Source organism: Chroicocephalus ridibundus, chromosome 3 (genome assembly GCF_963924245.1).
Source record: "Chroicocephalus ridibundus chromosome 3, bChrRid1.1, whole genome shotgun sequence".
NCBI lineage: Eukaryota > Metazoa > Chordata > Aves > Charadriiformes > Laridae > Chroicocephalus > Chroicocephalus ridibundus.
The window spans coordinates 65,821,184-65,842,224 of NC_086286.1; the positions used below are offsets into that span (position 1 = coordinate 65,821,184).

The 21,041-nt window shown below is 39.3% G+C and overlaps 1 protein-coding gene across 7 annotated transcripts in view; it reads left to right on the forward strand.

The window, feature by feature from the left end:
• Positions 1–21,041, forward strand: part of MAP7 (microtubule associated protein 7) — a 120,436-nt gene that overhangs the window by 75,578 nt on the left and 23,817 nt on the right. For 5 of the 7 annotated variants that reach the window (XM_063329511.1, XM_063329508.1, XM_063329510.1 and 2 more), the window contains exons 4-7: positions 8,454–8,617; positions 9,468–9,579; positions 13,013–13,123; positions 18,628–18,741. In XM_063329511.1, coding sequence (XP_063185581.1) covers positions 8,454–8,617; positions 9,468–9,579; positions 13,013–13,123; positions 18,628–18,741 — 501 coding nt within the window. The remainder of the gene's footprint in view (positions 1–8,453; positions 8,618–9,467; positions 9,580–13,012; positions 13,124–18,627; positions 18,742–21,041) is intronic. The other 2 variants (XM_063329513.1, XM_063329512.1) reach the window with 1 other exon arrangement.

Sequence of the window (21,041 nt, forward strand, 5' to 3'; positions counted from 1 at the left end):
GATGGCATCGACCTGGTTCTCCATAACTGGAAAGAAAAATCAAAATGTGTTTTTCAACAGGGAAAGTTATGGGGATTTTAAAATGGGTTTTGTTCACATAGCCTTAGGTAGTGGCCTAGCAAAGAGGAAGAGCTGGGGATTTCTTGTTTTTCACTTCACAGTATCTCAGTCCCTGATACTTGAGAAAACCATTTTAAGTCTTACATCTGCGCATGTTTTATCTACACTAATCCTGCTTGAAGATTGACCTTTTTTTATCAGAGTGATGGTCCTGACAAGGACACATGGCTCATTTAGTTTCTGGCATTGTGAACAAAAGATAGTAATCCCGCCCTCTGACTTAACTCTTCATTTAAGGAAATGCGTTATTAATCTTAGTTCTTTAGAGTGTGTGTGAGTTTCAGGTTGACTAAATCCATTAAATTCTTAATTCTTACAATGTGTAAGTATTAAAATAGTATTTTGAAGATCACATTATGATACAAATTCCTCTCCCATTTGAAAGCGATCATTGGCAAAACATCACATTAATAGAAGTTACAATTTTTTTCTGTCAGTGAAAATTCCTTCTGGCTTATTCTGTTCTCTGGCAGTTGGGGACAGAACTTTATCTGACATTTCTGCAGTCGGAAGCCCCACAGAAACTGGAAATCAGTGAACCTAGCGTATGAATCATTTTGGGATGTTCTCAGAGGACTTGAGTGTCAGAAGGTTTTATAAGACAAGAAAACATTTTTTTTTTTAAGGAAGATTAGTTTAAAATTTTCTGTGCTAAATGTCCCTCAGCATGGTTTCTGGCAAAAGGTTGGCTTAGAGAATCTAACTTCAGCTTTAATTACAGCTCTGAAGTTCACCTTTTAATTCATTCAGTCAGCCGTTTCTATGGCCTAATGGAACGTCCCCATTTTTAGGTACGGTTAAAGAATCACTGATCCATTTTTCTGCTAATGCAGCAAGGAGGCGATCACAGTCTCGTTGCGGAGCTGGCAGTGAGGAAAGGTGAAACGACAGATGAGAAAGCTATGGCTGAGGTCAGTGCTGTAAAGTCAGAAAAATAAAGGCTGGGAAGACTGACAAAGGCTATAGGATCTTTATTCAGGTAAGCTGTCTGTCCAAGGTGGACGCACAAGGCAGATTGAGAAAGGGCGGTGCTAGACTGATCTGCCTTTAGGTAGGCAGGAAACCAGAAGGAAAAGGACTAAAGCGAGAGACAGCAGAAGGGACGGCAAAAGAGGAGCTGGGGGGACCTCCCCTTGCTCCACATGGATAAACAGAAAAGAGAGGCTTTGACACTTAAAGCATGCTCCCTCTTCCCTGACAGCCTAAAACCCCTGCAAAGAATGGCTCTCTGTCTGTGTCCGTGACTGGCGAAAGAAGCTACAAAATGAATTCCACAAAAGAAACATGTATGGTTGGCAGTTAACATCTCCCAGATTAAATTAGTTAATTCTAATGTAAAGCTGAATGGTTTCAAGTCTTATGTGTCTCTTAATATTAGAATGTTTCTTTCTTGATTGACCTTTTTATTCTTTTGCTCTGTTACTTCAGAGGTGCCAGAAGTATAGCCGTTATTATGTTGCTTTGTAATATAATCCAGCATTAGTAGTTTGCAAACGAGCAGAAGTGTTAATGACATGTCCAGGGCTCAATTTTTAAATCTTGTTTTTATGCTTTAATTTTGTGTCCTCGTATCACATGGCTGTGTTCAAATTTATAGATTGTACAAAGTAATGAGGTAGAGCAACGGGCTGGTTGTGACTTTTCTTTGTATTTTTCAGCTTTAATGTAAATGTTCCTATGTCATTTAAGCTTTCACCATGCAGATGTACTATTTGAACAATGACCAAGCTTTCTTTGAATGAGTCTTGCATATTATCAGGCAATGTGTGTTATTACGAGGGAGAGGAATACGAAGTTGGTAATGCTCACCACCAAGACAAAGCCTTTGTGTTGGACCATACCTGTACTGGAGTCCAGCATTGGCTCGGCACCAGGCATAGCTCTTAGCATAGCTTCTGGAGGAGCCTTCATGAAAGTGGGTTATTTTCTCCTTCCACATCCTGCAAATCGGCTGCACTTCCCAGTTGATCGGACTTTTCAGAGGTATCATCTATTTCCTGTAGGCTCATCTGCTGAATCCTTCTATCAGCACGCATTTGATGTATTTGCGTGGTATGAAACACAGCTCGTTGTGCTCTAGAAGCCCACCTATGTACTCAGAATAGGGCTTAATATCCCTAATTTTTACCCTAGGCAAGGCTTTTTTAACCCTTGAGTAAACTTCAATTTTTACCCTAGACTACAATTTGTTACACTGTGTCTGGGGTAGCAGAAAAGAAGTTTCTGCAAATTTATAAACAGGGGCATGAGAATGAAATAAAAAGATGTTATTTTAAACTTTATATTTTTCCTGAAGAGTATCACCATAAGGTCATTAATTATGTCACTGTATGTACCTACCTTGTAGATGGTGAAAACTGAGCACATTAGTTCATGTAAGAATGCCAGTAGTGCATACAGGAAGCAGCGAAAAAGAAGGACGTCTTCTCCTTTGACTCCCTAATAAGAGAAAAATGTATGAATTTAAAAAATTAAAACTTAAAAGCAGGAAAGATTATTTCTCTATCTGTGGAAAAAGTTAAATTCATGAAAATAGATATTACACTTTTTCTCAGAAAACAGATGTATCGTAAATCATGCGTTTATGTACTAGTTAAATACTTGGTCCAAGCATAAAATTAGTAGCTTCCTCATGTTAAAATGGATGTATATTTTCTGCTGCCTTTTGGCTGTAAATTAAAGGTGATGGAAAGACACAGCTTTTATATTTGTTTGAAATCAGATAAATTTCTTTTGTTAGAATTTATTCCAGCCTAACACTTCTATTTGCCTTGGTAATCCATCACTAATATGTATTTCTGTTATTCAGCTGTCTTTCCTTACCAAGAAGCGTGATTTTTATCATCCCTTCTCTTGAGGAGCAGAAGTTGAAGACTGGTGTTCTCCCCAGAGGTTTAGCATTCTGATTGTCTTCCCAGTAGTGAGAGTGCATGTGAAAGTTAATTCTTTTACATACCAAAGCATAAAAGTATTTTCAGCCTTTCTCTTCCTAAATTTAGTTTTGGAGGTTCACATATACTATTTTCATTCCTTTTTCTAAAAAACATGACAGGCTGAAGCCTATGGAAACCACCACAAATAATGCCCCAAAGAGGTCTAACCATTTACATTAATGGCAGAAAGAACAAACAATCTCTATGGCTTTTATAGGCAAACTAATATTCCAGTAACATCAGTTAAGAAAATTGTGTGGTGTTTTTTTATTCTTTGCTTTTCTTCATTTTTTGTATCCTTCAAGAAAGTGCTTTATTTTTAGTAGAAAACCAAAGAGGCTTTTCGTGCTGGGTTGCCATTGTAAGCAGATTCCAGGCACAAAAGATCCAGATGATCTGTGGAAGTCTTTTGGCTCACAGCAGCAGCTTGTCTTGATGTGATCATTAGAGTATGTACGTAAGTGAGTATTGAGTAAAAGCCAGCATGCTGCAGCTAGATGGACTTTCATCAGATATGTGCTACTAAGCTCCTTAGGTGCTCTTAGCTTTTTCTAAGAGAATGGATGTTTCAAACCCTCTGCAAAATGGTTTGATTGAATTCTAGTTTTGAACAACTACATTGTTTGGGTTACTTAGTGTGTTCGGGGTCTGTGTAACAGTGTTTATGTACTCTTACTTTTTTTTTTTTTTAATTCATTTGTGTAGCGCCATGGTGACAGGACGCTGTAAGACTCTAACTAGAGCATTTCCTATGTGAAGGTAGGGCTAACTTAGATTGCAAACATATGATGTTGCATAAGGGAACAACTTGGTTCCACTTTTTAATGGTTAGCTAGGGAATCTAAAGTTTATAACAAAGACCAAATATGCAAATTTTGCATGCAATAAATGAAATGGACTCCAGACTTCCCTCTTTTAAGAGGAGGGTAGGGAATGATTCTCGGTTTTTTTCAAGATCTATTTCCGTGACATCTACACACAGACAAGTAATAAAGATTGTAAATTAAATCTAATTGTTATAGCTTGTGCATTTTAGAATAAAATAAATCCATAAAATCGTATACTGTTTTAAAGTATTACAAGCTCTGCATCTCTATGTATCTGTGCAATGCTGTCCTCAGAACTGAAACAAACCCTCTAAACATTTCTGTATCAGAAATGAAACATAACAGTAAACTCAAATAGGAGACAGTTCTGAAGATGAAAACTAGCAGGTGAAGCTTCACAGGAAGCAATTCTACAGAATGAGAAAGTAATACCATATGCTCCAGGAATGGTATTTAGCAGTTATTTAGCATTACTGCAGTATAGGTCTAATGAACAATTATTTGAGGAAAAAGGTGTAGGGTGGGTTTGAATGAGTCTGGTGTCAACAAGGTGAAATCACGGAATCACGGAATCTTCAGAGTTGGAAGGGACGTCTAGAGATCATCTTGTCCAACTCCCCTGCTAAAGCAGGATTACCTAAAGCACATCCCTCAGGGCTGCATCCAGGTGGGTCTTGAAAATCTCCAGAGAAGGAGACTCCACAACCTCCCTGGGCAGCCTGTTCCAGTGCTCTGTCACCCTCACTGTAAAGAAGTTTTTCCGTGTATTTGAACGGAACTTCCTATGTTCCAACTTGTGCCCATTGCCCCTCATCCTGTCACTGGGAACCGTTGAAAAGAGTCTGGCTCCGTCCTCCTTAAACCCACCCTTTAGGTACTTGTAAACGTTAATCAGGTCCCCCCTCAACCTTCTCTTCTCCAGGCTGAAGAGTCACAGCTCTTTCAGCCTTTCCTCATAAGGGAGGTGCTCCAGTCCCATAATCATCTTGGTTGCCCTTCGCTGGACTCGCTCCAGTAGTTCCCTGTCCCTCTTGAACTGGGGAGCCCAAAACTGGACACAGTACTCCAGTTGTGGCCTCACCAGTGCAGAGTAGAGGGGGAGAATGACCTCCCTTGACCTACTGGCCACAGTCTTTCCTATGCAGCCCAGGATGCCATTGGCCTTCTTGGCGACAAGGGCACACTGCTGGCTCATGGATAATTTGCTGTCTACTAGGACCCCCAGGTCCTTCTCCTCAGAGCTGCTTCCCAGCATGTCCGCCCCTAACATATACTGGTGTTTGGCATTCTTCCTCCCCAGGTGCAGGACCCTACACTTGCTTTTGTTGAACCTCATTAGGTTCTTCTCTGCCCAGCTCTCCAGCCTGTCCAGGTCACGCTGGATGGCAGCACGGCCCTCTGGAGTGTCAGCCACCCCTCCCAGCTTGGTATCATCAGCAAACTTGCTGAGGATACACTCTGTCCCCTCATCTAGGTCATTAATGAATATATTGAACAAAATCAAATCAGCTTCTCTGCATGTAGTTCACTGACCTGCTGTCAAATTCAGCAAACTATGGAGCCCTGTCTCGCTTCAGGAGAGCTCAGGCAGCCCGTGCTGCACTGCCCAGCAGTCCTGTGTCTGCCCCGAGGCTTCCTCTGGTTCCAGAACCCCCTAACCCCCCTCAGCAGCGTGTCTGCTTACCCATCGGCCCAGGCTGATCAATCTCCACTAGCACCAGTTGCAGCTAAAAGTATGGGAAGAAAAAAAGCATGGAAGCAATGTGGTTTTAACCAGATTGTTTCCTTGGTCTATCTGATCTCAGTCTCATGAGCACCATTGTCAGCATGGGGAGGAGGGCCTAGAGGAGGGCAAAGGCTGCTCGTCTTGGTGTCAGCCCGCACTTCGGTGAAAATGGTCATGAAACCTTGCCAAAATGGGTAAAAGTTAATACAATTTTTAAATGTGTCTGTTTTGAATAGGGAGATCTGAAGTGGTCCTATCCTGTAATAATAAGTATTAACTTTGAAATTTTTATCAAAGATTGAGGAGAAAGGAGTTAACGTGAAATATTTGCAGTGCTGAATTCAAAAAGTAATGATACCCTTTATTCTTTTTCCCTTTAAGTGTAAGCACTTCAGAAATGTATTTTGCCAGTTTTTAGATGGTGTTAAAGATAAGTATATTTTCTCTTTTTGAAAAAGTTTTTGGTTGAAATTAACTGAGTTGCTGCTTTTAGAGAACGTTATCCTCATCTGCTGAAGGAAACAAGACAAACGCACATAGAGTAAGTGGAAAGAACAGTACAGTTCACTGACGTGGCTACCTATTCTTGGGCTGACCCTATTCTGCAATCCAACCGGGCAGAAGCTAATAGGAAGAGCAAGCTTTTGCAAAACTACCTTTCTGGTGACAGGCTGACAGTGGTTCTGCCCAAGGCATTGGTTAGCGAAGCCGGATTGTTAAGCAGAAGGCAAAGACAAAAAGAGAGGGGATGGTACCTCAGAGGTGACATGTCTTACGCTTCAGTTGTTCAGGATGTAATCCAAATTGTTGGAAAAGGTGGGCTCAGTCTTAAGGGCCCTTGCTCAGTCTTCTCTGGACCTGGGCAATAGAAAGACAGCATCGTGAGGGGTCTTGTAGTCCCAGGAGAAGGGTAGGCCTTAGTGAGAGTCATCTCTTTGTCCATCCGTTCTCTTGGTTAGCTATTGGCTCCCAAGAAAGGGCAGAAGGGGCATGTTGTTTACAAATTAGTCTTGCGTTTGGAACAGCAATTTTGGCCCTACTTTGTTATGTTGTAAGACTTCAGAAGGAGCCTTTGCAGATTTCAGTTGGCCTGGAAGCTGCTTTTTCTGCCATATTCTGCTATTTTTTGCCTTAATCTGCAGTTCACATTTTTCTGTCAAGTCACTTAACTAAGTCAGCATAGAGAAGCATTGCCGTAAATTTTCCGGTGACTCTTGCATTAGTATTTCATATTTGTAGGTGTCACGTCTCACACCTATTGTAATTATCTAAGCAACTGTACTGTTCCTTCTTGTTGTAAGTATTCTAGCTATGATAGTTAAATTTCCTGCAAACATTTTGTTTAGCTTTCACCCATCTTGCAAAGAGAGTGTCTTATGGTTGCTTGTAGCTGCTGAACAAACATCTCTCATATGGTTTGCATACCACAGCAAAGCTCAACACGGTCTCTGCATTTCTCGGCAAAGTATTTGACATCTGAAATGATAGAGAGCTGTTTTCTTAAGGGAGGTACTCTACATATAACTGGTCTACTCAGGGTAGAGACTTTTTGTGAGACTGCATATGCAAGTACATAAGGTTTACAGTGCAATCTAAGTGCTTTATTAGGCGACGTAGGATTTGGTTGAGTAGGCAGGAAAGTGCAGATGAGCAGTTCGGTGAAGATGAGTCCTAGTGATCTAAGAAGTGAATGCAATGTCTGCTCTGAACACCTAGAAGCATTTGGGTTTTTTGATGTTGGTATGTGGTTGTGTCAACACAAATATCTCTGCTAATTGAAGGCTGGAGTTGCTGTGATTATAACAATAGGCTCTCTTTTTTCTCTTTTTTTCCTCTCTTTTTTTTTTTTCCTTTCTTTTTCTCTCCCTTGACACTTTGCTGTCCTGGCTCCCTGTTGCTGCTGTGTTATCAATGAGCTCCTTCTGTGTATGGTTTTCTAATGTGATTTTCAATGATGTTTGTCTTGCGACCTTCACATGCATCTGTTCCTGCACTTCCATCGCTCAGTTTGTGAACATCCAGAGTTATCTAATGTCTGGGATTTTTAAACAGCAAGTAACAGTTTTTTTTAGAATGCATAAATTTCTGGTACCTGAAGCTTTTAAGACAGCAATGGGGAGAGGTCCAGGGTATTATATGTAAGTGGTTTCATGTGGACTACAATTTGAGCCCATGTTCCAGGTAATACCTTCATGAAAATTCAGACCCTCATGGGGGAGCAAAATCTGTGTTGTGTAGTGCTTCCTCGTTTGTCTTGATTAGCACTTCTGAAACATGTTGTTCGAAGCTCTGTAGCAGTGGGACAGATTAAAGCTCACCTTTAGACTGACTTCTTTGGTGGGTAACCTGTTTCCTTCTGGTCAGCTGTTGGTAAGCCTAATGGTCCAGGTGCTAGAATTTTCATCCCAGCCGCTTCTGTCATAAGAGATATGTATTGATCACTAAAGGTATATAGTGGTAATAGTTTTATCTTTCTTTTTATTATCTTTCTCTTTACAGTAAAATATTGCAGAGAATTATAATGGTTTGTACAACAGAGCTGTGTTCACATATATCTGACTTCAGGATTTATGTATTTTAAACTAAGAAAATTCCTTTCTTCCACATAGAAACTGTATGCTCAAATAACTATTTCTGACAGTAGTTCATAGTAAGTAAATTGAGATGAAATGAATGTGTGACCAGGGTAGACAACTTTTAATATGTGAGGAGAGAGTAGGGTATTATGTATGTCTTCTTAAGAAAATTAGTTCAAAAGCTTTTCCATTTAGCTTGGTTATTCAAATTGTATTAAAGATTTCACCACGTATAGTATGTTAATATTTTTATTTCTGATTTTTCTCTCAGCTGCAAGAGAATCCATCTGGTTAGAAAGAGAAGAGAGAGCCCGGCAACATTATGAAAAACACCTAGAGGAACGCAGAAAGAAGCTAGAAGAGCAGAGACTAAAGGAAGAGAGAAGGCGAGCTGCCGTAGAAGAAAAGCGAAGGCAGAGAATAGAAGAAGATAAGGTAAGAATGAATGTCATGAAAACACTTTTCAACTTACTTTTACCATAAGATACGGTACTATCAAACTGTTTCTTTACGAGTTGATGGAAAGGATGCAACATAAGCCATGGTCAGCATGAGAGAGTGTGTGAAAGAGGATTTTAAGCCTTACTTGCACAGATACTGCTTCTGAAGTGCCCTTTATGCATCAAACCGAATTAAGTAGAGTGTGTCTGGATTCAAGCATATGGCACTGCACAAACTCATGCAGAAAAATGCAAATTGGGTCAGTTTTATATGGTTGTCTGTTAATTCTTAGCTATTCAGTATAAGGGTAGCTAAATATTAGTTGCCCTAACAAAACCTTTAAGAAAGTGAGTGTGTAAGGAAATATGCTCTTGGCTGATTTGTCTCACTTAAGCTGGGAACTACATGCAGCGTGATTCTACGAAAGTCAGCTCATCCTTGTAGGTTTTTTGGTTCCTCTTTCCCACGGTTCTAGTAATTAGTAGGTGGGAGATAAAAGGTGTGAAGTAGCCTTAGGGTGTGTTTCTGTAGTGGCTACCATAACAGGGCCGCTGTTTTTTCTCTGCAGGACTCAAACAGATCTTACCTTTTCAAAATTACAGTTAATATTTAATATACATTTATTAAATAAAGCTAACTTATTTATAGCTTAATTACTGCTTAATCCTGTTCTAGAGTTAGGATGATTCATCTGAGTGTGTGTCTTAGTAGGCAGCACATAAGCTTAAAAACAACTCCAAGATGCCTGCTAGGTTGTGTCCGTGTGGAGGGTAGCAGGGTTTGATGAGAAGATTAAGTTTAAAAACCCAATAGTATGCAAATATATTATCCTGTTGTACTTAAGGAACGACATGAAGCTGTTGTACGTCGCACAATTGAAAGAAGCCAGAAGCCAAAACAAAAGCAAAACAGGTGGTCCTGGGGAGGAGCACTACATAACCGCATTAATAACACAGGTAAAGAGGGAGGCTTCGTTTGCTAGCCAGTTTCCCTGCCCTACCAGTTAACTGGAATTTACTTTGCTTCTGTTAAAAGGAAGGATGATTCAGTGTATGCTGGTTTAAATTCTTTGCTCTTGATCTTATTATTGCTAGCAATGGCATGTTTCTGACATTCTCGCGTAGCAAAAAGATAACAAGAAGAAATCTGAACAAAAGCTAAAACTTGTTTCAGGAGTTGACTAACTGTAACTATCTTGCTACAGCTTCTCGCTTCTGCTGCTTTGCTGTTGTTTGTGTGTGTATATGTGGGTGTGCTTGTGCTGTGTCAATCTTGTGATCCAAGCTACTGTGTGCAAATGCTAAGTACTGTGCTCAAAAAATAGGTCTGGTGAAAATGACCAAATACTGAGATTAAAACAGACGCAAGGAAGAAAAATTGTTCTTTGTAATAAATTATCTGTACAAGGTACAGATGTTTTGGGAGATGGAAGTCCCTTTTTTCCCCTAGAAAAAAGTAAAGATGGGCAAATTAAGTTTAAGTGAATTTTAGCTATATGCTTTTTTTCCCCAATTATTACCTCTAACTTAATCTGTCAATCGTTAATGTGTATATGCCCTGTTAAATATGACTTGAACCCAAAAAAGGGCACTTATCCTTTATTTCTTTCACCAGCAAGTGGTACTTAGAATTATTCCCTTCCTACTCTAATGTGTGGATTTCAATGTGTCCAACCTTTCATCAAGGAGGAAAAAAAAAAGGTTTAGAAAAGAATGCTCTGAAATCTTTGTCATAAATAAGTTCAATAAACAGTTACTTTTCATAAAAGGTTACTTTTTTGCTTAACTCTGTATAACTTATTTGATTTTTATTTTCTTTACTGTGAAAAATCATTGTCTTGCATTCTGTCCCTAGGTTATTTTTTTGAATCATCATTCACCTTTCTCGATTTAGCAGGCCTGGAGCACCACTTCAGATCTCTGGGTGGTGCTAGAAAACCTGGTACATAATTGCTGTGGTTTGTTGATTCCTTTACCCATAGCTAGTTCTCAGGAAATGAGATCATCAGTAACTAAACCACCCTCATGTAGTTGCAATGCATGCTTAACATCATGCTGATAGATTAGAACTGTTGTTAGTACCAGATTTTTTCATTATTATTTATTTTTTCTATGGAGAGTTACTACTGGCTGACTCTAAAGATTTGGCACAATTCGGAAATGAAGCATAATATTCTGTCTACTGGAATTCAAGGAGACCCAATACTACATGTACACAGGACTTACAATTATTTTGCACACGAACACAGAAATATAACCAGTTACACTGGGTGATGTGTTGCTCGTGGACACTTTAATTATTTTTTTAGAACAAAGAAACTGGCAATCTACCAGGCAATGGATTGCATTTGGCCTATTCTACGTTTATAGGATTCACATTGCCAACACTTACACACAAATCCTCATGCTGAATTTCATTTATTTAAACAATGTTCATGGACACAAAAGAAGTGTTGGCATGCCAAATACAAGAGGTGATTTTTCATTTTGTCATTTGTCATCTTCAGAAACCTATTTTAGGCAGTACACCCTTTATGCCAAACACAGAAACCTTTTTGGTATACTGATATACTATACATTCTCTCAGCTATAGGTTAGATATAAGAGATCAAAATCCCCATCCCATTCCCACAAATACTGTTCTGACAAAGATCTGTGCCACATGAAGCCCGAGTATCCTGTCTCCAGTACTGACTCGCACACAGCACACTTCAGTGTTACCCCATAGATCAGTGTGGGATAATCTTGCCAGCCTACAGAGGTCTTGTTCTTAGCCATTTAGGTTTCTCCTTAAAATCCTTTCCTGAGTTTTATCCCCCTTCCAGTACCCAGTTTGCTGTTTCTGTACCCTCACTGAGTCGTTGTAACATTAGACAAAGTGAGCAAATAATCGCATGGGGTAGGGGAGAATCTTTCTTCACCCCAACCGGTTATAGTGACTCCTGTATAGTTCATCGACCTGGGGAGGGTAAAGGTATTTTTCATGCACTGTATTTCTATGAATTTTTTTTGTACACAGTGTGTATACTTTAATCCAGTAGATCAGAACAGGTAAATACAATGTTGATGTACTTGTTATAGATAAACAATCGTAGATAATATTTCAGCAACATCTTCCTTAACACTGTCAGTGTCCTGAGTTTGTATCTGCTTCCAAAACAGTATGTGAACGTATTTTTGCACACAGAGAATATGAATCAGCAGAGCATTTAGGCATATGCTCAAGCCTCATTACATTTCAGCATGGTTGAATGCTTTGCTGAGTAGCGCTGAGGTTCGGTACATGCTAAAATGTAAGCGGAAGCAGAACTGACTCTCCCAGAACTGACCCTCTCTTACGAATGTCAGATTTCCAAATGGAAATTTGCAATGGAGGACATGTAGTTGATGCAGGTAGCTTTGTTAGGGTTTTTGTAGTTGTTTGGGTTTTTTTAGAGCAAAGAAATCATGTAGCTGGCCTGTTCAGCTTGTTCTTCCTCTTCTGTCATTGCTAGCAATCTTCATGTGACACACACACGTACACAAAGTGTGTGCGATCTGCACTCTTGAAATAACCACCACCCCTCAGTAGGGTGCAGATGCAGTTGCTCAGGCAAATAATGTAATACTGCTCTAAAATGTACAGAACATAAAAGAAAAATAGGACCCTTTAGTATTATATACGAAGCATGTGCATTACAAGTAGTCTCTAGCCTTCCACAGAGACTCATTTTTTTTACCTGCAAAACAGTGTGCAGTTTTGGATTGACTAACTACAACTTCATTCACAGCAGGTAGAAAATGACTCTGTGGTGGGGATTTTATCACTTACACATAACTACGTGGTTTTTGACTCAATCATTTAATTCTTTTCGTATTTACACTTGCTTCCCTTGTGCACTAGTCTTCCCATAATCTGTCAGCATTGTAGTGTCACGATATTGACCTTTTGCCTAGTAACAGTGCCCTGTCTAATATCACCTTTTATTTGGGTACTAAGGGGTTTTTTTATGAATAACCTGACATTACCAAGCATGTTGGTCCTTCCCTGAAACTTTCTGTTGTAAGTCATGAGTAAGGTTTTTCTGAAAATATTGAAAGGAACAAGGAAATATCATCTTGTCTACTAGTGTCCACTTTAAATCCTCCATTAAGTCCTTGGATTGCAACCTGATTGAATGATAATCAATGAACAGACTATAATTTTAGACATTTGAATCTGCAATTAAATGGTTTTGTGCCCAGTCTTTGAGTCGCCTGTACAACGTCTGCTGAGAAGTCCATTCTATTTTGAAAGTTCTTGTGGTAGAGCAGGAGTGACTTAGTCATGTTTTCCTCCTCCCACTAGTGAGCTAGGAACTTGCACTACTGCATGTGGGCTGTCAATTAGCATTATCTCCATTTGTTTTAGATCCAGACAGGCGATCTGTTTCAACAATGAACCTTTCGAAACATGTTGATCCAGTCATTAACAAGCGGCTCTCCTCCTCATCTGCAACATTACTAAATTCTCCAGACAGAGGTACAGTTTCAAAGGAAAAAAAAAAAAAAAAAAAAAGGAAGAGCAAGAAAGAATGTTCTATATTGATGTATTACTTTGCACATAAACCAAGCTTCTGAAGTCATTTTCTGTACTTCATCTAAGTGGGAGCGAAAAGACTTCAAATGTGAAAAGTAAATGGTTGAACATTTTTTCCTGTGATAATAAATATATATTTCTTGTTTTTTAAAACAAGAGAACTTACCTAAACAATCTTACTTTAGCAAATGATAAAAGCAGTGCTTCTGTCAGGTTTTTAGTAAATGAGGTACAACTATTGAACGAGTACATCGCTCCATAGTGCATGCAACCATGTGTGACCTTTTATTTGCGTTAGGCCATTTTGTCATTATTTTGTTTTCCTTTCTTCTTTGGTAGTAGTTCTTGAATATCTAAGAATATGTTGCATGAAGCTTTCAAGCAGTTATTTTATTACCATTTCTCATTATTTTTACTGAAGAGGTATGGGTATTTTTCATATGGTCTGTTTATTGACTTTTTGTGTCCAGTTACTTTTCAAAGATTGCTTGATTTCAGTGTATGTTTTTGATGTTTATGACTCTGCACAAATGATAAACAATCAATCTTTTAAAAATTAATGTAGCTGAATTGCTGCCTCTGTTCTGAGGATTTATAAGATTGAAGCATTGAGCTTAAAGGAGTTTTAGAAAAGAATGTCTCTTGTATAACTTGTGCAAAGAGCTTTACAGAAAAGTACTTGGTAGGGACTTTTTGTCCTCTACTGAGAATGATAAGTTCTGTCCCATTTCAGTCCAGATAAATGCATGTTTTCAAAAACAGTTTTTAGAACGGAACTTTGATTGTGTTGCAGAACTGATCAGTAGACATCATTATTTGTGTGTCTTAACTAAGTGCTGTGTTTTACGTGCATGCTTGTACATGTGTATCTGGTTGATTTGATGAGCCATGTTAATCCTAGTGGGCAAACCTAGCTGTAGAGTCTGATAACTTGCAAAAAAATACAGCATTATATTAGGAAATAATTTATTCCAAAACTCCAATAATTTTTTGCTCTGAATGTTGAAATCCAGTCAGTTTTAATCTTATTAGTTTTTCACGTGTATATATATTTTTCCAGGTGGTTGCTGTTCTTTGACAGGGGATGCTTCTTTGAGGAAGGATCTTGCGGGGGGAGGGGCGAAACAGCATCAGGCAGTAAATATGAAGGATAGTCTCTTATGGACTGTAACTCGTTGTGTGACAGTTTCTGCCACCCGTTTCAAATTCAGGAGAAGTTAGACTGAACGGTAGGCAGCCCAACGGTGGGGAAAGAAATATGGAAGTGACGGCCACATGTCAAAAACGTTAAATGTTGAGGCATTCCTTGCTTGGCGTTTTCATTAAAACTGCACAGAACTCTTCAGAAGCCTCCTATGTCTTTCACAGACTCCCAAGACAGAAAGCAAATCCAAACACTGTAGGTGCTTTCTTGTGCAAAGTCATATACCTAAATCTAGTTGAGCATGTATCTGGAGAAGTGCTACTGGTCTCTCCGGCGGCCTTGACATCTTAAGGCAAATGCTTTAAGGAAGGCTCTAACTGTTTGCTCCCTATTTCACCTTCCAGAGGGCACCCAATCACACTTTGCCTGTGATGCATACTCCTACCTGCAAAGCAGCGAGCTGGAGATGAGGATGATAAGCTTACCCTAAGTGGCTTATAGCTGTCATCAAGAAAACGCCTTCTGTTAAGCAGCACCTTTTTACCATTTGAAGGACAGGATTTTTTTATTTATTTTTTTTTTCTTCCCCCAGCAAAAGACAAAAGTTTTCATTAACTAATTGCCTAAAAGACTGGTTAACTCCTACTCAAGTATAGTATAGCTATCTGGCTCTTTATCGCAGTTCTACAGTTGGGCAGCTAGAACTGGCCTCTCGTTATGCTTTTATGTTAATGGTACAGATCTGAGTAGTTGAAACTGACGAAACATGAACACACACATTCAGGTGGAGAAAGCTGCTGTTGACCAATAAATTTTGGTAATTGTGCTCTTTAAGGAAAGCTTAGCAAGTGGATAATACTTTAGATGAGGTATGAGTTACACACTTCCTTAGTTTTGAAAAGCAAAACTTGCACCACAGTTGTGTTCCTCCTCCTCTCTGCAGTGCTTTTTCTCGCAAACAAGTGATGGTCTCAATCACTGCATCACCTTTTCCACCACCTTTATAGAAGAAATTTGTGGGCTCCACTCTTGGTTCCTGTTGAAGGGGAATCTGAGCATGGAGTAGTTTTCCCCATCTACTCCTCACCATGTTTGTGGCTCTGTATGAGCAACACACCACTGTTACCAGTGAGAGTCTCCTCTGTGGTGCTCATCAGGAGACCTCTTAAATCCCTGTCTCCCATCTGTTCCTAGAACTTAATCAGATGCTGCTGTTTGCTTACTTGCAATTTATTCTGCTGCTGCTAAGACAATTTTACAGTGTTCAGTTTGTCTGTCCTGAAGACAAATACAGATGATTCAATCCACTGTTGCCAGCTCCCTGGGACTTTGTTACAAGTTAGGCTATAAAGATCTTCTTCGATCTGTGTAACCTGCTTGTAGCTGGGGATGGGGGTTCTCGCACCAGCAACCTTATCAGGAATGTGTTTCCTGTGTGGAAATAAAGAGCAGACAGACCTAAGAATGATAACCTAACACAGCATGAGAACAAAAAATATCGTTTCCCTTTGTCTGTCAGATGGTCTGAAGGACTAAATCTTGGAAACATCACCATAAGGCATTAAAAGCAAAAAGAGCAAGAAAAAAAATTGACCCCATTGTTTCAAAGTCAATCTTATTATTTTGTGATGCTCTTTGTTTTGTATTCTGTTCACACGGTGTGCTTCAGTGTGAATTGGACACCAAAGTTAAGTTGTTCAAAGTGTTTAGGTGTACTTGTACCAAGTACTCTTGTACTTGGAACTCAGTGGGCAAAAGCTTATTTGGCTTTTCTAGGTTAATGGTGATGCTGATAGAGTATGTATTGAAAGTGTCAAATATGGTGCTTTCAGGGAGCTGTGCTCCCTGGAAAATTCAGGAAAATTCAGTTTGTGATGACCTTGATCCGCGAAGTCAGGGTGTATTTAAATGAACTCTGATCTAAACCCATTTTAGAGATTGAGGGAGACTTCACTCCAAGCTCCTGGCCAAAGCTACTTTGACACCTCTGAATCAGGCCCATTGCTTTTATGGAGAGTGGATTTTTTGATGGTGTCTCTTTGCTCACTGTTGGTGCGTATCAGCTAGCTTTCCCCCAGACGCTGCCTTGCTGCTGTTGGCTGGCTACTGTGGGCACACAATTGCTTCCAGGAGGTGATGTGGGTACAAGCTCCCCTGTGTTAGGGGCAAAGATAAGAGTATTAAACCATGCTCATAGGGGTAAATGACAGGGGATAGGTGAGACATGGAAATTTAGTGTTTCAAGTCATCAGGCTCTTATCTGTGTCCTCTTGAGACTACTTCATCTCTGGGGCCTTACGTGTAAGGTCTGCGGCTGGCCCACAGGGCCATGTTACAGTGTGACATTTACTTATCAGCTGTCCGCAGCTGTACAGATGAACTCCAAGAAACTGATAGTATCCATAGTACTGATTTAGTGGCCTGAAATTTCAGGGATTGCTTTCTGAAGCTGTATGATCTTTGTGTTAAACTACGGTGGAAGAGTCTCTTCAGACTCATCCATGCTCATGCCTGTGAGCCTCGCCTAGCCTGAGACCACAAAAAAAGAATCTGTTGTCTCGCAACAGTAGCTTTGAACAGTGATCATACTGAGCATGGTGCCTGGAGAAGAAAGGAAGCAAAGATTTTACCATTATTGCATCCAGTTTAATGGCAGTTCTGTGATTTTTCTTCATTGTTAAATTACAAGCTTAATGATAATGTGTGTGCTGTAATGGAGGTCTCTGTAGGGTGTTTTGTGTCTCTCTATAATCTGTACCAGTGCAGAATGGAACCATTAATCACAAAGAGCTCTGGCAGTTGTACATTGTGTGAGGACACTTATCCAGAGAGCCTGCTGTGTTTGAGAGTCCTATATTTCTATAGTAATGCCCCTTATTGAGTTAGCAGGATTTAGGGGAGCAATTCGAGAAGTGAAAAACAGCACTGAGGGCAGATTAGGCAATTATATCTTCATAGGATGAGATTGAGATCGGCCCCTCTTTTCATGGGGCTCAGCATGGAGTAGATTAAAGACAGATTCAGCGTTTATGGCTATTCAAAGTGATGGATCTCTACCTTTAAAAATGCAAATTAATCTCAGGTTTATTACAGCCAGTCGTTTCAGTGAATGTTTTAGAGACTGAGCCTCATAAATTCAAGCTGCAGTTTTGTTGCTGTAAACACCAAACTAAGGCCAATGAATGCTGAGATGCAAGAAGTCTTGATTTCACTTGCAACATCAAGATTATTGCTATGGTCTAAGCTGATTACAATGAACTGCTATGGGAACTAGTTGAACGTTTTTTGTGATGCTTAATGCAATTTGTTTTGCTATACAATTTGTGATGCTATAATACAATTTCTTGCATCAGACCGTCAAAGAAACATCTAGTCCAATGTGAAAAATAACTTAGAGGGCTCTTTTGGTTACTACTTCACCATGAACAATGTTTAAATAGTGTTTTTTAAAAAGTAAAGAAATTTTACAAGGCAAAAGGACAACCTAAATTTGCATTAGGCAATATTGGGAAAAGCAAGGCATGGGAGTGATTGCAGGCAGGTCAATGTGTAATGTGTTTTCAAAACAGACTAACAGTGCCAAAAGTTGGCTCTTGTTGCTGTTCTAAATTGAAAATTATCGCTAGTAGGATTTTTGACAGAATTAATGATCAAATGTACTTACTGTATTCTGTGCCTTAATGTATTACTGAGACAACTGTAGCTGCTGGGCTTGGTATCTGCAGTTGAGGCGCATTGTAACCTTTTGCGATGCTTTGACAAAACCTCTTTTCTTTGGCACCATTCTTTGTATAGTAGTAAGCAATCTTTGGTTTTTTTCTTGCTAGGCTGGCAGACTGTGGAAAGTGTTTTACTAATTGGTCTGTCTTGTTACTAGAAGACTATATACCTTATGTGTAGAAAGAGCTTGGGACACAAACATCTCTGTCAAAATCTGTATTTAGGAGTGGCAACCGCTCTCTTAGTACAGAAGTTATCCTATCATTCCTAATAGGGAATGTGGCATATGTGCAAAGTATCACATGAATTTTGATAACACTTTGCCATAATGCCACAGACAGTAACACAAATTAAATGTTCATATATATATATATATATATATGTTCCTATAGGAATTCCTCTACTAAAATGGAGTAAGAATAAAATGCAAAACGCTGAATGATTGTATGTTTTTGTTCTCTGAAGGACAGTGCCAAGAGTTTCATGGTATGTAGTAGTGAGGAGATAATACTAATACTTCTGCAGCATGTAGTTATTTGTGATGAGTTTGATCTAACATCTTGCTTGTATGGTGCATGTTCAGCTCGCCGTCTACAGCTCAGTCCATGGGAGAGCAGCATCGTTAGCAGGCTTCTGACGCCCACTCACTCATTCCTGGCCCGAAGTAAAAGCACAGCTGCATTGTCTGGAGATGCAGGTAAAACTATAAGAACAGGGCCTTCATGTCTCAGACGCTTATTTTTCCAGATTCCCTGTGGGATGTTGTGAAGTTATTGATCTAATTATGAATGCACGGTAGCATCCCAGAATGCGCTTGAATGTCCGTGATTACATTGTGTGACAGCATGAAAACTTGTTTGTACGCTTGTTCGCTATGTCTCTTTATCTCACCACCTCTTTCTGAATTTCTCTTGCCTTGTCATAGGTGCAATACATGAATACAACACACACACAGGGTGACAGTGTCATGCTGTCCATGGCTGTTTAAGGAAATGCCCACAATGCTGTAAAGAGCTGATTCAGCACACCCAATGCTAAGGCTGTGAGCTGCTTGCTGCAAAAAATAGTTTCACTCTGTACCAGGAGACTTCCCACATGGAACAAATTCGACTTGCAGAAAGATAGGCGCTGGGTCCAGTGGACTTAATACACGTGAAGTTAAATGTGCAGGTTTAGTGAGGTTACGATAATTGTAAAGTTCTCTGCTAACCCCAGAACGGCTCTGTGATGTACTAAAATTAACAAAAGGGGAAAATTAACATATAGAAATATGAAAATATTGCTAGGTGGTAACTTAAAGCATAGGCAAAACTGTATTCCAGAGACAACCAGGCTGTACCTGCCTCTCATGTGTTTTAGGCAGGTGACAGCTGCCTCTCCTCTTATCATAGGATGCACTAGGGACTTTAGCATTACAATAGTATGCTGCTGCACATGCTGAATATCTAGTCTAGGCAGGTCTTTCCTGTCTGATATGGACAGGATTTTTATTCTAATTAAAGCATGTAGAAGGTAAGAAGGAATAGAGATCTGCTAAGATTACTCTTAAAGAAGCTTTCACTTAAGAACTCTTATAACTAATTAGGCTGCAGTACATTTCCACAAGGGTAGCACCGTAGGAGAAAAAATGTGGATGATATTCTGCAAACAGTGGAATTAACATGTACAAAATTCCTTTTTGCTCTTCACGAACAGCAGTTTTTAAAATGAGTGCTTAATATCATCTACCAAGCAGAATACTGGAAATTCAGCTCTTCATTAGGGAATAGTTGAAAAATCAGTGACTTAATTTTGTAAGGGGTTACCACTTAATTTTTTAAGTGGTTACTTTACTGGAGCAAGTATGAAGATATTTTTTTTTTTTTGTGACTCCTATTGTTTGTGCTGTGCAATAAACTCTAATCTGAGCGGAATATTGAGAAAAATTGCAAATAGCAGAAATGGCTGATTTGTCAGTCATCAGTCTGAGGTAATTCCCCCTGGAATGCCTTCCCTATGCTAACTGGAACTGTACCACCCAGAAGAATAATCCAACTGCTCATTGTTTTCCAGGTATTATTCTCTAGGAGCAATAACTGCAATCCCTTCATGCAGGACACTTCCTGGAGATTAATGATCAGGTGGTGGTAATGGCTCACAGCTGTGCTCTGAGCACTCCGCTTATCCCAGCCTGTCATTATTCCCTAGAAAATTACCCTGCCCTTTGGCTGTAAAGATAAATTACAATGCAAAAAATCAAAATCAAATTAAATATGGATTCACGTCCTTAAATTTTAAGTGAGCTATTAGGGACATCCAGCATAAGAGTACACCTGGATCTTTTTAAAATAACCCTGTAAAACCAAAATGTGTGTTTAAAGGACTCTCCAAAAGCTCCTCTGAATAGATGTAATCTTGTTGGTACAAGATTCACTGGGAGTGTTTCCTAAAGCATTGTTTGGCAACATCGCAAATGAAAATGAACTGCTTGTCTTTTAGTGCTTATGATGTCATCCTTGGTGGCAACTTCGGATAATTGACATGCAGCAAGAGAATTAATTCACAGAGGGTGGGAGCCACACAGATTATAAGATGTTTAAAACAAACAAAACCCCCTGTTTTCTTGTTTCTTGATTTATTTATTTTTTATTTTTTTAAATTTATTTTTTTAAGCCAGTCATCTGAAAATACCTCATTAAATATAAATCCCTATAAATGATAAGGCAAGCATGAATTCCCTTGCTGTAACACTTACACGAGACTCTCTTTATTCATAATGTTAATCTCAGTGCAGGAGAATTTGCAGCGTTAGTACTGTTAAGTCTATGAGCTCTTCCTGTAACAGCAGCTGTTCTGTTCTACTGTATGTAGAACTGCATTCTTTCAAGTGTGCTGAGAGGGGGATCTACAGGCAAGGAGGCTGGGGGTTTTTTTAGCAAGAAATTTTCTTTTCCCCCTTTTTTTAAATTTTTTTTTTTAAATTTATTTTTTTATTAAAAAAAAAGGATAGGGAACATA